General features: G+C 46.9%; 1 protein-coding gene across 2 annotated transcripts in view; it reads right to left on the bottom strand.

Annotated features, from left to right (window-relative positions):
• The window catches only part of TOP2A (DNA topoisomerase II alpha), a 67,328-nt gene that overhangs the window by 34,861 nt on the left and 14,728 nt on the right, over positions 1-17,739 (bottom strand). For both annotated transcript variants that reach the window (XM_078645516.1, XM_078645515.1), the window contains exons 5-15: positions 17,144-17,289; positions 16,898-16,995; positions 16,416-16,628; positions 14,417-14,590; positions 14,021-14,122; positions 13,680-13,817; positions 13,198-13,336; positions 12,667-12,824; positions 3,594-3,719; positions 2,276-2,386; positions 1,821-1,926 (exon numbers count right to left, since the gene is read on the bottom strand). In XM_078645516.1, coding sequence (XP_078501642.1) covers positions 1,821-1,926; positions 2,276-2,386; positions 3,594-3,719; positions 12,667-12,824; positions 13,198-13,336; positions 13,680-13,817; positions 14,021-14,122; positions 14,417-14,590; positions 16,416-16,628; positions 16,898-16,995; positions 17,144-17,289 — 1,511 coding nt within the window. The remainder of the gene's footprint in view (positions 1-1,820; positions 1,927-2,275; positions 2,387-3,593; positions 3,720-12,666; positions 12,825-13,197; positions 13,337-13,679; positions 13,818-14,020; positions 14,123-14,416; positions 14,591-16,415; positions 16,629-16,897; positions 16,996-17,143; positions 17,290-17,739) is intronic.

Raw genomic sequence — 17,739 nt, 5'->3', positions numbered from 1 at the left:
CTAACGAGAGGTTAAGTGGACACCGAGGCATGTCCATGACAGGTCACAGGAGTTTTGGTGAGCGATGCTGTGGCGAGGGATCTATCTGGGCATTTCATTTATAGTTGTGCCAGGCTGGGTGAGCACAATTTTACGGTTGTAACTTTGGCATTCCCCTTATAGAGTCCCCAATGAATAAGCTCAAAAGAAGACCATGGCTCTCATGCCACTAATTCTGGTTCCATGCAGGCATGCTTTTTTGTTTTTACTTGCTATGAAAGCTCTGGAGCAAATCACATGGCATAACGGGGCAGTTATATATTTCATTGAGTGGCACATTCCACCTTATTCAGTACCAGCGGGTCCAAAAGCTGCCTACTGTACACTTACTCAGGAGGTCAAAGGCTTTTTTCTTTCTTTAATTTAGGGGTCACTTGTGTAGTCTTCTCAGCACTATAGGCAATGGGGAAGAGTTATCCTTGAGCTATTGCACTATCAAGTGACATCATTTACAGGAGAAGCGCACCACCGTGGGATCTGTGCACGTCTTCATACAATACACGTTCTTCGGGGGTTGCATGTTCTTTCAACGAACTCCGTTGTAATGCATGCCTTTACCACGCATGCGTTACTACGGAATGCTATTTTCACGCTCATCTTTCTCCACCTATTTTTCCGTGGAGACGTCATACGTAGGAAAAAAGAAACGGCCGTTTCCTTCCTCTGCGACGCAGATTGCCTGCACATCTCGTCTAAAGGTTAGTGTTTTTTGGGGGGGGGAAGCCCCCCAAACCCCTTTTATTTGTACCCTTTACCACACATGCCTTTACTACGTACCTCGTAGTAAACGTATGCGTGATAAAGGCTGTCGTTGTAATGCATGCGTGGTAGGTTTTCGTTGAAACGGCCGCGTTGTAGTGGCAGTTTCCCTTCTTTGGGACCATTCACCGTGCAGTATTGTGCTCCTCGGAAGGGATGACATCTCCTTGTGTTACCACCAATAACTTGCTCTGGTCACTTGCTATGGGGACACAAATCCACTTAAGAGACCAAGAAATCATTGCACACGACTCACTACAGACTGGATTCTTTTCATCAGCACGGCTGAACATCTACTTGTGGAAGCATCTTACTTCCTTTGGGTTTAAGAAGATTCAATTGAATGGTGAATTTGCTAGTTACCGTGAGTCACAGCACTGCGTGACGCTCGATGTTATGGGCTCAAGGTGACTGCAATAGTACCTGCTCTATGGTCCTCTTATAGATTTAAGATTTACATGGAGCAATATTACAGGCAGCAAGTGCATTTCTCGATCCAGACGTCAAACTGCAACTTGGATAAGAGCATTTTTAAAGTGGATTTTATTTGAATTACCTCCACTTCAATAGAATTACCGCTGAGCAAAGTCCTGCTTTCGAAATTTTTATTCTGGTCGTTTAACTTTTGTTTTTCTTTCCCATTTTAATGATGGTCCGGTCAGTCCAGTATGCAGTTAGCTAAATAGCCAAAAAGTATCAGGAATGTCTCTACATGCAATGGGTCCAGCAGGCGGCCAATCATAAATGGTACTGGTATCCAAGGCCAAAGAATACATGGCCAACAAACCAGAATTTATTAGGCTTTACTGCTAGTACCATATTAAAATAATGCACATAAAATAAATTCACTGCAACACTTGCAATCTTAGAGCCCCCCCACAGTCAGCACTGTAAATTACCCCATCAAATTTACATCAGCAGTGATGCAGGATCTAGGCCCAACCCAAATACCACCCTAACTCAGAACAAAAATTGCTTACTTGGCTCATCGTGAGCACTACCACACAGGGTTTATAACAAACCTTTGTAGTACTTGATCTTCCAACTTTTATGGGAGTCTGTGTTGTTTTTCCACTCTTCAAATTCAGGGATACTGTAGAATGACAACTCTTGCTTGTTTTTCGAAACCTATGGTAAAAAAAGAATCATTAAACCCCAAATCTCATAACACCAGCATCTCTTGTGAGGGAGCATTTCCTTAGATTTACTACTTTGACGAACACGCAATGGATGACCTTCCAAACAGTAGCCTTTCTAATGATCACTGTGTACTCTTATTCTCAACACCTCTCCCAATCATATCCAGACAGTTTCCAAATTTTACCTTCTGACTAGACCAGGCAGAATAAAGGTCTTTGCTTAGCAAGATGGGTCAAGTGTGGTGGGCACTAGGTTTCCCTCAGATAACGCTTACAGCCATAGTCAATCTGCGGTCTACAAGTGTAGCTAAAACAAATATGTGAAAATGTATATTTACCTTTACAATAGGAGTGATAAACTCTTCGAGGAACTTGTGTCGCAGTAGAGAAGGCCAGTTGTGGTGGATGAAATTAATCAACAAACCTTTGATGTGAGAGCCATCTTGATCCTGCAAGGTAAGCAAATTTAATGAGCAGCAATCCAAACAAAGTCAAACTAACATTGTTCCTGCAACTAGACCCCTGTACAACTTCAACTTCGCACAATATCTACCGGTTGCGTAAAAATGGCACAGATGGGTGGATGTAATGGGGTGGTCAAACAGTTGCCAACAAAGTCACTGGATATCCGTACAGAAACTGGACAGCTAAACATTGTATTTCGTGCCATATGAGAGCCTAGGACTTCAGGCACCAACACCCAGGCCCCCGCATCCAACTGAATTCCATTTAAGCGTAACTGCACTAGACTATTCCCCTTAAGGAGTGGACAGACAGGAACCAAACAATGAAGGAACAGCCTGAAGCCATGTGCTTTCGTAGCGGTTACAAACACTTTGCCTTGGAGCAGAGTGCCAGGATATTTACAAATGTAGTCTATGTAGCAGTATTTCCAGGCCAGTTATAAGAAAATTGTTCCTGCAGAATCCCACCATGCACGTCTACTATCTCGAGCAATGACCAGCATGCTGGTCGCACTTAGACGTACAGCCACCTCTGCAGTTTAGAATGTAGGTAAAAAAAGCTGCTGTCTCTTTATTCAATGGGGGTTTTTTTTTTGGATTAAAAAACAATAATCCAGGTGAGAGCAGGATTAGAACCTAAGCACTAGTTAACGTTTGTGAAAAGAATGGGGGTCAACATGTTTCATGTCTATTGTCTAAAGGACCATGACATTTCATCAGGACCAAAGAATGCTTATCTACTCTTGTAGGGATAGTAGATGCGTACAGGAGGAAGATACCATACCCTAAATCAGTGTAATGTATAGTATACCATCTGGGGGAGAATGGGGGGGGGGGCCTAATTGTGAAGTCAGAGGGCCCCAGTCGTATTGAGACGAGCTACACTGGCGTACTGACTGTTAGTTGACGGTGCTCTTTGGCTCGCCGACTTACCCATCATCCTGCTGATATGGGAAGTGTTTTTAAACGGCAAAGGGAATCCCAGCCTTGACTTCAGCCTTTTACTTGTACCTAATTTGCAGAGAACTAGTTATTTCAAGCCGGAATTGGACGTACACAGCATAAGGCTTCTCAAGGAGTCATCTAAAGAGTTTATCCAAATAGGAATCCTGGCCCACAAAACTTCCAGATTACATGGCTTAATTCATATGGCGCAAGATGCCTTCACTTCATTTCACGAGGAAAGCCCCACCTGATCGGTCATGATCATTAGCCTTCCGTAGCGCAGGGTTCGCAGAGACTCGTCGTCATCATACTTTTTCTTGTATTGAAGCCCCATTATCTTGATGATGTTGTTGATTTCAATATTTTCCATGATCTAAATACAAAAAGGTCATTTTAAGGGAAAATAGAGAAACTGACTGCTTCCTTACAAACCAACCATATTTAGGACCTCAAAACATAAGTTGAGACATTCACAGCAAATTCCTGCAATTCATTTTAATAGAAAATACCTGTTGAAATGATTCATGCAATCTAAAAACAGTACTAGTTGGTGCAATGTGCCGTACAAATAAAACATTTTAGGTGAGAAATTGTGCAAGATTTCCAAGATGAACAAGTAGGGACTACACATTAATTTGCGAGCCAACAAACATGTACAACTTTTCAGGAATGCCTTGTAAGTGACCAGTCTACCCGATCTCTCAAACTCAGCTGGTGGATCGTTTTAGCAGTAGATGCCGTTAGGTGTTTATGGTATAATATTTGCACCAACATGGTGAATGAAAAATAGGAATTTTCATAAATTACTTGAAAATATTCACGTGACAGTACAAGAGCACTACTGCACACAAGCGTTTCCATCTTTCAGGCATGCATAACGTTTCTTGGTTTCCAAAAATGGAGTCACCCATACAATGATCAAAACATCACTGAAAAATATCTATACTATTAAGTGTACTCATACCGGCTTTGGTACTAGCCAATGGAAGGACAGCTCAAACATAGCAATGTGTTGGGAGTGCAAGCATGCTCGATGCCACTGCACGCTATACTTTTCTTGAACTCCCACCCAATAGAAAACAAGTATGTTCAATGCAATTAAGAAATCAACAAGGGAATTGTATAGCTACTCACCCGTGAGGGTCTCAAGGCGCTAGGGGTGGGGGAGTCGAAGAGCCAGGTCTTGGGGTTCTTTCTGAAGATGTATTAGTGGGTGCCAGTCTGATATTGATTGGGAGCTTGTTCCAGGTCTTCGCTGCTACGCATGAGAAGGCTATTACACCGGTTTTCGTCCTGCGGATGCATTGTTTTGGCGAGGTCTGCAGATAGTAGGTGTTGGACTTGGCCTTTTCCCCCCAAATTTTTCGCTTTTGACCCCCTGGTCTAAGATGTCTCCCCCATGGGATTAAACCTGTATAGGCCATGAGTGGTGTGAGACACCTTGTTGAAAATGTAATGACATGTAATAATGTGAGCACTTGTAAATTTCCCCATTTTAGAACTGCACCTGACTGAAAAGTATTGTATTTAAAATGTATGTCATGGGTTTTGTCACTGGACTGCCATAGGTCAGCGGTCTAGATAATATTACCCAGCTACCCCTAGCTTTTGGAGGGAAAGCCTGGCACCCAGGGTGCTCACCCCCTCCCCTTGAGCCAGTTTGGGCCAGTTTTGCCAACATTCTAGAAGGTCCTGGCACTGCCTGGGAGGAGGGTATAAGTAAGGGGAAGTGCCACCAGAGAGTCAGTCAGCGCTGGGACAAGGAAGAGAGGGGACCTGCTGTGAGGTGCTACCGCCACATGGGTCTGTGAGCTGGGCCCTGCACCCCTAGAACCCCACCCCCCCCTCTGCTGTCCCCATGGGCCCCTGACAAGGGAGGGCCCCTAGGTCCATGACGCTGTGGGACCTTGGACTACGCCAGCGCTGAGGGAAAGAGGTGCCCAGAAGAGGAGGAGTGTGCCCCTGGGGCTGGCTGTGGAACTGTTCGCCCCCCTCCGTGAGGTGCGCCTGTCAGACGCTGTTTGGGGAGGTTGGTGCCCCAGGAAGCTATGGCCCCTTTGGAAGGAGCGGCGTGTCCCTAGAAGCCCTGGACTGCCTACTCAGCGCTGTGGGAAGAAAAGCGCTTTGTTCTGAGGGCCTGTTGTGCTCCCCCTAGGGAGCGCTATAATTTGGAAGCGCTATTCTGCCCCAAAACTGCTGTGAGGGCACAAGGGGCAGTGCGCTGTGAATAGCGCCGTGGTTTGAGGAGCAGTGCGCTGTGGAAAGCGCTGTGTTCTGAGGAGACTGTGGCAGCCTGTGAATAGCGCCGTTTGTGGAGGCGCGTCTTTGCCGCTATATAAAGAATTAATTAAAAGGGAGCCTACCCCTTATTGCCGCCGTGAATGACCGCCGCGACTAGGCGCCGCCTTGAGGGACCCCCCACTGCCGTGGGAATCGTCACGACGGCCCCCGATGCCAGGAGAGGGCCGCGCTAGGCCCTGAGGCCGTCAGGTCCCCCATCACGTGACGGGGGCCAGGCCGCGTCATCGGCCCGCCCCCGCCAACGCCGCGCACGGATTGGTTGTCGGCCGGGAGGAGAGTCGAAGCCCCGGGTCCCCGTGAGGTAGGGGAAGGACCCGGGTGAAGAGTCGGTGCGGGGCCCCCGTGGACGCAGGGGGAGCCCCGAAGCAAGAGCGACCGGAGCGGGAGCCCACCCCGCCGGTCTGAGCCCCAGAGTGAGGGACCAGTGGAGGAGGCGGGGCCGGGGCACACTGTCGGTGCCAATCCCGCCGGCACGGAAGAAGCGATCCAACGGAGGAGGGAGGAAAGCCAGGCAGGCTTCCCCCTCCCGGGCCAAGTCCCCGCGCTTGCCCCTGGTGGCCACGCCGACGCCATTTAGACACCCCGGGCCCCTGTGAGGAGGAAGGGCCCGGGTAAAGCAAATCGCCAGGCACCCACACGGCCAGTGAGTGTCCCGGGTCCCCGTAAGGCAGAGGGACCCGAGAGAAGTTGAAAGATACCGCCGGGAGGGGTGCTCGAGGGAACGCGAACCCCTCCTTCCTTCCACCCCGACGTGTCAGTGCTGCAGGGGCCTCGAGGCACATTGTCGGTGCCTGGCCCCTACTGTAGAGAAGAGTCCTGGGGAAGCCGGTGAGTGAAGTCTCAGCTGTGTAGTGGTTTGGAGGGGGGGCTGGAGTCGGGGCACAAGGTCGGTGCTCGCCCCAGGACTAGTGCTGCCCCTGGAAACTGTTCTGAGCTTCATTGGCCCTATTGGCCCGTTTTAAGCCTCTAAACTGGGCCGGGACAAGTTAACCCCTAGCTAGGCGTTAGGCCCTGCAGAGTGAAGGGCTGGGTAACTCAGCCTGTTTGTTAATGGCTTGATGATCCCAGAGTCCTACAATGGTTATTTGCAATGTTTATTTCTGATTAGGACGCTGGTTGCCCTATGGTAACGCAGCATTTCATGTTACCTGTCCAGGTGTGATGCGCTTCTGCGCCTAGTGGTTATTGTCTGCTGAATGTTACCTGCTCATGCCAAGGCTTGATACGCAGAGCCAGGTAATATGCCTAAGGTAATGCACATTTGTACCTGTTGCCAGATGTTCCCTGAGGTTAGGCCTGACTCCTAGGTTACTGTTTACACGCTTATGGTGAGCCCAATTTCCTATCTAATGGTTAATGGTATGCTTTTGTGCCACTGTGCAGGTGATTGTGCCTTTTATTACAGGTGTCCTACCCCCTGTGCTGAACTGACGTGTCATTCCAGGCCCCTGGTTGTATCCAATGTTAATAAGCAAGCATTGCTGATTTATTGCAGGTGTGCCCCTATGCTGGCCTGATGAGTTATTTCAGGCCCCTGTTTATGCCCCAGGTTTATGAGCTGCTGTACTGATCTATTCCAGGTGTTCCTGAATAGTGTATACTGTGATAACCTGTTATTCCCTTACAGGGGTGGGGATTGGCGTATAACGCATGTGATGTATGTGAGCTAAGGTGGGATTTTGAAATTACAGCCACCCCCTAAGGAAGAGAGCCTGAGTTGGCCACGCCAGATTGGTCCCAGATCTATTGTTAACTTAATCACATTCTTCTTTATTTCAGCTATGGACTATGGACTCAACCCCTTTTGTCCCTTGTAAATAAATCCCCCTGATGTACTTGGCTCTGGCGCCAGTTGGCGCCTTGTTGTGATTACCACTATTTGGTTCCTTTTTACCTTGCAGGTTGGAGATATCACTAAATTTATTCTTTTTCCAACCAAAGTGGTGTCGTGACTCTTTTGTGGTGTGATTGGTGTGTCGTCTGTGGATACTGCGTGAGTGCTTCACATGTCCTCGAAGTTTGGCCTGCCCGCTTGGTGCCATGCTACCCCTTTTGAGATTTGGGTAACCCCCATTTCCTACAGTAGGTTTCTCTTGGGTACGTGGAAGGAGATATTGTGGTCCGATGTGGAGGAGGCATTTGTATGCGTGGGCTAGTATCTTGAAAGTTACTCTCTTCGACAGGGAGTCCGTGGGTCTTGCAGGTGTGGGTTGATGTTTGTGTCGGGGGATGCAGAGGACGAGTCTTGCTGCAGTGTTCTGTATAGTCTGGAGCTTGCAGAGCAGGGATTTGTTGATCCCAGCGTAGAGGTCATTTCCTTAGTCTAATCTGCGGGTTATGAGTGCATGGGTGACTGCCTTTCCAGAATCAGGGAGGGGGTCTATTTGAAGGTCTTGAAGGATGCGGAGGGTGTTGAAGCAGGTGCAGGCGGCTGCGTTGATCTGTTGGGTCATGGAGAGGGAGGAGTCTAGTATGATGCCGTGGCTCCAGTTGTGGGCCACCAGGTGCTGTCCCATGCAGAAGGGGCATGTCCGAGGACTTCTGTCTTCAGACTTGAACTTCAGGCAGCTGCAGCTCATCCAGGTTGCGACGTCCTTCATTTCTTCCTGCAAGCGGACTCTGGAGGTGAGTGGGTCCTTGGTGAGGGAGAGGATGAGCTGGATGTCGTCGGCATAGGATACTATGCGGAGTCCATGCTGTCTGACTATGGCAGCGAGGGGGGGCCATGTAGATGTTGAAGAGCGTGGGGCTGAGCGATGATCCTTGGAGTACTCCACAGCGGATATCTGTGGGTTCGGAGAAAAGGGAGGAAGTCAGATTCTTTGGATTCGGTCGGTGAGGAATGAGAAGAGCCAGTAGAGAGTAGTCACCTGTATGCTGACATGGAGGAGTCTGGCGGCGAAAGTGTGGTGGGAGACTGAATCGAAGGCTGCAGAGAGGTCGAGCAGGATCAGGGCTGCGGCGTGTCCTTGGTTGAGGAACGAGCGGAAGTAGTTTGTGGCATTAAGTAGGGTGATCTCAGTGCTGCAGTTGCTGCGGGATCGGTCAATGGAGTTCCCTTCTATGAATTTCGTAAGTTGGACATGGACTATCTTTTCTGACTTTGGCTGCGAAGGGGAGGACAGATGGGCCAGTAGTTCTTGAGGTCCGTTGGATCTGCTGAGCGATTCTTGAGGAGGGGCTTGACTTCTGCACGTTTCCAGTCGTCGTGGAATGTGCTGGATTCCAGTGAGGCGTTGATGGTGCATCGTAGCTCTGATGCAATGGGCAGCTCTGTGGAAGATGTACGGAGGGCAGGGGTTTCGTGGGGGCTCCTGAGTAAATGCCTGCCATGGTCGATGCAGTGTCTTCGGTTGTGACTGGGGTCCAGGAGGAGATGGTAGGCTGACTTTCGTTGCTGGGGGGCAGAGTGGGTTTGGCGGCCTGTGTGTTTGTCGAAGTGGTTGTAGAGGGATCTTATTTTCAGGTGCAAGTAAGAGCAGAGTTTGTTGCAGAGGTTCTGGGAGGGTGTGACGTCTGTGGGTTCGCTGGGCAGCTTAATGAATTCCTGGATGATGTTTAAGTTCCTTGGAGATGCTGGTGTTGGCGTGGATTTTGTTGCAGATGAAGGGCCTATTTGTGGATCGGAGGAGTTGGTGGCATTCGGTCATGGCTGTCTTGAAAGTGGAGTGGTCTAACGAAGTTTTGCTGTTTCTTCAGTTCGAGACGTCGGAGGTGAACCATGAGGCCTTCCTGTGTCGCTGTCTGTCGGGGTTGCGGAGGGGGAGAGCTCGTCTGCAGAGTTGGTGATCCATCTGTTAAGTTTTTTGGCTGCGGAGTTGGCGTTGGGTCGTGAAGGAGATTATTTCGCAGTTGAGGAGCTCCTATGATCTTGCTCCAGTTAGTTCATGGTGGGTGCGGTGGGTTTTTTGACATGGAAGTGAAGTGGTCAGTCCAGATGGGTTGCGTGGTGTGGCTGAAGTGGATGTTGTTGCCTCCTGCGAAGACTTGGTCGAGGGTGTGTCCTGCTTTTTGGGTAGGGGTGGTGACTAGTTGTTGCAGTCAAAGGTCAGCGAGGTTGTCCAGGAGGGTGGCGGAGTTCGGGTCGGGGAGGTGGAAGTTGAGGTCTCCAATGAGTATGTCGTTTATGGAAGCGATGGCGTGTTTAGGGCAGCGATGGCAGTGGTGAACGCGGTTCGAGGTCCGGGAGGACTGTAGGCGAGGGTGCCCCGTAAGGTTGTTCTGGGGCTTGTCTGGATATGGAAATGGAGGTGTTTGGTGGTGGGCTGGGAGTCGCTCGTGCGGGAGGCGGTGAGTCGGAGGGAGTCCTCCTCCTGGGCAGTCTTTCCCCAGGACCTTGTATCCACCAGGAATGGCGGTGATGTAAGAGGTGGGTTTGGTCCAGGTTTCCACGAATGCAGCGATATCTGGCGAGGAGGTCCCAGACTACAAGTCTGTGCAGGGTGAGCACGTTGCAGAGGATGCATCCCAGTGCTTAGGGCTGCTGGCGACCGGCGTGCTTACGTTTGCTGTGGCGGTGCGGAGGGAGGTAAAGGTTTGTAGGCAGGAGAACTGGCCCTGGGTGGCGGCAGGCGTAGACAGCTGGCAGTTGCCCCTTCCGGTGCAGAGTCGTAGCGGTGGGTGGTGGGAGAACGAGGGTCCCTGGCGCTGGTTGGGCTTGCCTTCAGCACACCCGCTGCCACCATTAAATAGGGATGGGGAGAGGGAAGCGCAGCTGGGGGCGGGCAAGAGGACGGCAAAAACCGGCATGGAGGTTAGACAAGGGCACAAACAGTAGTAGTAGTTTATTTACTATGCATAATTAATTAAAACCGTTGCATACACATAACATTAACAATTTAATATATGTAATTCAATGGATAAAACACTTAAAAACCATTATTATGCTTCATGTTAAAGTTAACATTTTGGTCCTAATGCGCTTCATCAGATCTAAAGTGCCTGTGCATCAATAAAAACTGAGCTAGCCCAAGCTTTGCCAAGTTAAGCAACAGTAACAGCCTGGCCAGGCTGTTTTTGTTTATCCAATGTCCACTTGCAGTATGTGTTTGAGTCTCTCTGCCACTGTCAAAAATGTTTGTAAGCCTGCCGTTTTGCTGTGTTTCGACCGGATTGAAGCACAGTTTTACAGTCTGCCTGCAGGTCCTGGACCGTTATGCTTGATTATTAGTCAAAGTAGGATGTCTCTTATCCTTTAGGTTGGCCATTTAAGGACCGGACAAAGTAACTCCCCAATTTAGACCTGTTTTATGGTAATCCAGGCCCTTTCAATTTCTCTTCTGCCGCCCCCATAAATTGTACAAACCGGCATGCCAGCTGTATGTCTCCTCCACCAAAGCAAGCCTTCACTGCTTGCCTGCAGGTTCTTATCCTCTTGGTGTTAAAGATAGATTTCAATAACAAGCGTCGTTCTAGGTCCAGACCGTGGCAAATGCATAGTAGATGCATGATACTCTCTTCAGCTTCTGCGCAGAGGCAGCACTCAGTTGTTTCTGTGGTTCGCTTCCATGGTGGTAGATGCAGGAGGACAGGAAGAATTCCCAATCGATGCCGGAGGTATTTCTCTTTTAGCTACTGGCTGAAGCCCGCATGCAGGTAGTCTTGAGGACCAGGTGTTGTGTAGCTCTGCAGCACGCACCAGCCGTGTGATCGTCTTGTGAGTGTTTCCTTATCTTCAAGTACTGATAGATTTTTAACTGTCTTGTTTACCAAAGTCTTAAAACTATTCTGCGTTCCCGTAGTAGCACACAGTTCCTTCAGGCCTAGATGGTTTATCGATGTGGTCAGGTAATCCCTTGGGATACAAGCTCTGCTTGAGTTTCTCTTTCCATAGGTGGAAATTCAGGGAGCAGTTATCGGAGCTTCTGATTCTAAACCAACATTTCACGCAAGCTATTTTTTGTGCCTGTAGGCCAAGCTCCAGCCTGATTTGCGCGGGAGAGGCATAATTTGGTAGGCTAAAGATTATTCTTGCAGCTCTTAGCACAGTTTGTTCCAAGAGCACAAACAGGCAAAATAAATAGAGACAGAAAGTTACAGGAAAAAACCAGACAAAAGACATAACTGGCATAAACACAAGACAGACTACAGCGGACCAGCAGAAGAGCAAGGCTCTCACACTGAACCACCAGGGATGAGGTGCAGGCATGAGTCTGCGGGTGGAGAAGGGCCTCGAACACCTAGGGGGGGGGGGGGGCTGGTCTCTGACAGAGGAAGTCAGAGGTCTTCAAATGTGTATAGCCAAGTTTTCCACAAGATCTGCAATGCACCTGCAAACTAAGCTGCACTGCTTAAAAGAACCTCAATACCACATGGATGAAGGACTCCTACTGCAACCATTGAGAATAACCATCTTAAGGATGGTGTATTTGCAGGGCTGGCTGAGCAATCTCGCTATCAGTTTAGCATTAAGATCCAGACATGCTCAGCTTGCAGAGCTGCTGCATTCAGAGCAAGAGAAAGCATAAGTTAGTCAAGAGCAGTAGACAGGTAGGCAGTACTCCGCGATCAATGGTTTATGCATCAAGTGGTTGATTATGGGAAGAAATTTCACATATTGTTGGATACTTTAGAGAACCATCATTTAACCCAGAGAAACTATCTAATTTTTGAATGATTCGGAGAATGGCCTCATAATTGGTATCCATAAATCATGGCTTAATTGCTCAAAGTAAGATGCAACATACATTTGGCCAGGTTTCAGTATCCACCAGATGACAGAACCTAATGCTATCATGTTGCCATTAAAGGAGAGAGGAATGCGACCTACAACCTGGGCCTATTCCAGGACACGTTATAGCACCGCTCTCACTAGCGAGAAAAACACTACAGAAAGGAGAAACAAATGAAGTATACAATGTTACAGAATGTAAGGGTTCAGGCTAAGCAAATCACAAATCAGAAATAAAGCCATGGTCCTCCCACTTCTAGATGTCCCAGACTGTGGTCCGTATGGATGAACTTTGTTGTATGACAACCAGACATATCAAGAGTGGATGAAAAACAAGGAGCACACTTACCTGTTTATGAGAAGCTTCACGAACGTTGAGCAATTTCCCCCTCAAAGGGAATACGCCATATCTGTCCCTTCCAACTACTCCAAGACCAGACACAGCCAATGTCTTGGCTGAGTCTCCTTCAGTTAGAATGAGTGTACACTGCTGGGAATTCTTGCTTCCTACAAAGTGTAGACACTTCATTAGCAAGAAAGACAATCTGCATTTAAATTTGTAGTTAGAGGCAAGTAAAGCTCTACTTTCTGAAGTTGAACGAAATATAACACAATCCTAAAAAGTGCTTCATTTCAAACAGCCTAATACATCCAGGCTATGGCAACGCCACTTGTCCTACCCACCATCAACTAACAGCTGAGAATGCACACAAAGAAACATCAAGCACTCCGGTCCCAGCCTATTTTCTAGTGGTTCATATGCGGGGAAAACTAGCAGCAGACCAGCTACAGTGCTGAAACCTGATGCATAAAAGAGGTAAAAGCACATCATTCACACCTCCTTATTCAACGCCATAATAATAAACTTTTAAGCACAAACCTGCATCGTTGGCATCATCCAGTTTAGGAATGCCTTTGATTTTTGTGTGCTTCACTGCTGAACATTTCTTATTCAGCTGGGACTGGGCTTTGAACTTCACCCAGTTCAGGATGCTTTCAACGATTCCACAAGCAACAGCCTAAAACAAAACAACTTGACTTGGTCAAAAAGTTTCTTGCTTTCAGCGTGACATAGGGGTGAAAATTTAGACATGGTTCCCAGCCACAATAACCAACCACATTAGTTGAATAGTTTTCAATTTTAGAAAATATAAGCATGTGGAAGAAAAATGATCCTCTTTAACCACCGAGTCCGCAAGAAGCAAAGTTCATAGGAGCATAATTATTCAAGCAGGTGTGGGGAATGTAAATATGCGAGACAACCAAACCTCTTTCTTTGATCAGGTTCCCCTGGCCATTAGATTATCGAGAACTGATTTCATTTTCATGGATCAGGGCAATCTTTGAAAACCCCACACTTACTGCTTTCACAAACTTCTCAGATAATGGACACTTGGATCCAAAGCTTTTGGCCTGAAGAGTCATGTTTTCCTTGGTCTGGGAGTCAAACGTTGGGTTTTCGATCAGGGAGTTCACAAAGATCCACATGTGGTTCTTCACCTGCGAAGGAGTAATAAAGGTGTTAGAACTTCCATGTGGAAACACCAAAAATATTCATTTTCCAAATCGATTTCTGCATCTACTTCAAAATGTAGCCAAAATGGTTAATAAACAAGTAATTGTGAGAAAGCCCTATCCTCTAGTTAATTCCATTAATGTCGCAAGGAAAAATCCCCATCTGAGCTCAATGAGTGGGAACATACCTGAAATGGCTTCACTGCAACACCACCTTTGTTTCTCCTCTTCACAACATCAATCAGTTTGGCAATAATCTGGTCAGCAACAAAGTCAACGTGCCGACCACCCTAAAGAGGAAAAAGTTAAGTAGAATTATTGTAACCTATAAAGTGCTGTGCACAAACTGAAAAACGTATTTTAAGTTTACCAAAATACTACTAAGGTACCAATCTGTAGGCTTCATTGCAACATTCCTCCACCTCTGCATGCTTTAATAGACAAACACTTTTAGTAGACCAGAAAGAGTGGTGATGCGGGGTTCCAAAAGATGGACTGGGAATTTAAAGATCACTTGAAATTCAGACTAATTGTGACAAATGACTCCCTTAACTATAGCAAACATTAGTGAGAGAATAAGATACCTTTGTGGTGGCAATGCTGTTCACAAAGCTGATCTGCTGGAAGCCCTTCTCGCTCATCGTCAGGCACACCTCCCACCGATCATTCACTACTTCATGGATAATTTTCAGGGGGTTGCCAGTCTCATCAACTTTATCCTTCACGTACATCTCCACATAGCTACGGAATCCACTGACCTGTTGTGGTGGTTGTAGAGAGAAGAGACATCAAAACAATTATGTACATTGATCAGTGGTAAAGATCTCAACCGGCTAAGACTGCTCTCTTCTGTTTTAGCCAAAAACACTGGTAGATATTGGATATTGCAACACTTACTAACAAGTCTTGGATACAAGCAGAAAAGGCATTCCAAGCCCATTCCGGTAGCCGGTACAGTAGTATTTTTCAGAATAGAAATTATTTTCCATCATTTAAACTCCTCGTAATGCCAAAAAGTCACTGAATTATACCTCAACGCATGCACTTTGAGATAATGCACAAGGAGAATTTGGTGAAAAAAATAAATTTTAACGCCATTTCTGATAATCTAATATGACAAGATTTAGAAACTGGAGAGGATAGGATCCTCAATTCTAGTATCATTGGTTATGGAACCTCTTGCAGAATAGGTGTGATGACTCAGCTGAAGGGGTTTACTGGAGAAAAGATTAGGAGGCCAATGCCTCAATATGCTGATGACAAGCTTACCTGTATGTATCCAAGAGTCCGATAAATAACGTCCACAGTATGCTGGTGCACTCCCTTATACATCAACTGGATGGTAACTAATGAAACCCCCTAGTGAAAGACCTGGCTCTACCATGTGGTGAAACAGACCCAACTCTGGGACCTCAGAGGTTTATTCAATCTGGGATACATCTGGGACTCTGATCATATAAAATTGTTTTGAAGAGAATTTTCCCCACACAATATACAATTCATTTCCGATGTTAACAGCTATGCCACGGTCTGGAACACTGGTGGGATAAACTGTGCTGAATTTAAGCCTCCATGACCTAAATGACCATTAGACCAGATCAGCCAAAAGCTCATTTGTGGACTACAGGTTGTTGGGAATAAAGCCAGACCGTTTCAAAAACCTATGCGGTAAGAGAGCAGGAGCGCTGGGAGAGGGTGAATGGGCAGAGGCACAAATGGGCTCACGCACTCATCTATTTCCTCCATAGACTGACCCAATTTAAAAGTCTTCAAAGGACATACTTTCATCCGGCTACAGTGGAAAACAGGTAGGTCTCCCAACCCCAATAGTCTGCGGTGTACGGACATCTAGGTCACATTTTCCCATGCAATGCGTTAGTGCCCAATGATTACTCAATACTGGGGGAAATCTATCAAACACAGGGGAAGGTGGTGAGTTGCCCCATTGAACCAGACCCCAAAACAGGGCTCTATTACTGCCAGATCCTGACCAGCAGTGGGCTTCCTGGTGCCCAAGAGGGACCCTGCATCTCGATGGAGGAGCGAAGCCCCTCCACTGGGAGAGTGACTTAGAAGCAAAGGAAACTGTTTACAAACCAGGAATACATTAAGAAATGCAAGACATGGGCTCTGTTGCACGTTACTTGACGTACATGAACCATTGTAACCATTAGTGCCTGTCATGCCAGAAAATGCAGAATGGCAAAAAACCTGGGAGATTCCCCACAAGACAGTAGACAATCTGAGATTAGTGGTTTAGTAGAAGTCCTACGCTTCTCCAATGCATCTGCAGCAGTGCATAAGCAGATGATTAGGTCAGTCTATACAAGCCCCATCACAAGAAATCTTTAATACTGCTGTGTGCACCATTTTTATGGGAATTCACAAGAAATTAGTCAAAACACGCAAATCTCTGAATGACCCAATGCAGGGGAAGAAGTTTACATTTTAACAGTCAATAAAACACAAGTGCTTACACTGTTGAGACAAATTAAGGAGTCTGCAAGTTAGCTGCGGATAACATTTTTCAAGTAGAGCAACAGAGCATCCAACAGGACTCAAGCGATGTTCTTTAATACTCACTGGCAGCTTCTTCCCGTTGAGGAAGACTTTGAGGCCCTTGGCAGCGCCAGCAATGTCGTAAGCTCTACGCGACATGAGGGCCACGATGTCCGCGTCCAGGATGTCCATCTTGAATTTGCTCAGATCAGGTTTGAAAGTGATGCAGGTGTAATCGTCACCATCAAAGTACTTCAGCTTGGCGTCCGCTGCATTTGACATGTTCTCTGTCCAAGTCTAACAAAGAACAAAAGCCACAGGTAAATCTCAGATGCAACAGCACTGACAAAGCTGGCTTCTATTTTGCTGTAGGAGGCGAGCGACACAATAGGATTATCTGTCTCTTGCCCCATTAACGCCTTGCCCAGGCAGAGGGTAGAAAAATATTACTTAAGGTATAGACCCGAAACTATTTTTCTGCATACTTTAGTTAACTTAACCACTTGCTTCGACATTGCCTCATAATTTCAGTTGCCCTGGCTGGTATTAAACACACTGCTCTGTACCTGTCTGAACAGTTTCTTGTACTCCCGACATGCAGTCTCCACTGTAAATTTGGTGCTGAAGATGTTGCACAATTTTGCTCCATAGCCATTTCTTCCACCTGAAAAACAGTTGTGTTGAAACATGATACTATTATAGGAATCACATAAAAGACAGCGCTGGCAGCAAAACATGGAACAAACTAGTCAATTGGGTGCTGGTTATCGGCCATGAACTTCCAGCACACACCATTTTCTAAAATGGCTTACCTGTAACTTTCTTCTGGTCGTCGTCATAGTTACTGGAAGTTAAAAGCTGCCCAAATATCAAAGCAGGAACATAGACCTTTTCCACCTTGTGTTGTACCACTGGGATACCTTTTCCATTATTCCACACGCTGATCGTATTGTTCGCTCTGAAAAAAAGTAAAAAAAACATGCAGCAGTCAAAGGGCACAAAATTCCGCTCCTCAAAAAAAAAAAAAAACTCGACAGACCATCCCAGCAAAGCGCCATGGTCAATAGCATGGCACAGAATCACTGGAGTATTCCAGTACGACGCCCTACCTTTGTTTACACCCACACCAAGCAGTAACGACAAGAACCGTGCAGACATTGTCATGACAATGCGTGGATGCCTGCAATGCCCAAAATGGACACATGGTGGCAGCAGAATGCCATGCCGTACAAGTTAAAGCTGAATATTTATTTTATTTATTTACTTTATTTGTATAGCGTACTATCACCTAACATGCATCCTGGCGTTGGCAGGCGCAGAGGACAGTATATCTAGTGCATAAAAAACAAAGTCAACTAAATCTAGGAGAACAACCAGGTTTTTAATCTCCTAAAAGGATGGAGGTCAC

This window comes from Lissotriton helveticus, chromosome 5_1 (assembly GCF_964261635.1).
Source record: "Lissotriton helveticus chromosome 5_1, aLisHel1.1, whole genome shotgun sequence".
In the NCBI taxonomy this organism is placed as follows: Eukaryota; Metazoa; Chordata; class Amphibia; order Caudata; family Salamandridae; genus Lissotriton; species Lissotriton helveticus.
Note: the sequence above shows the minus strand (reverse complement) of the source record. Positions and strands in the feature narration are given on the sequence as shown.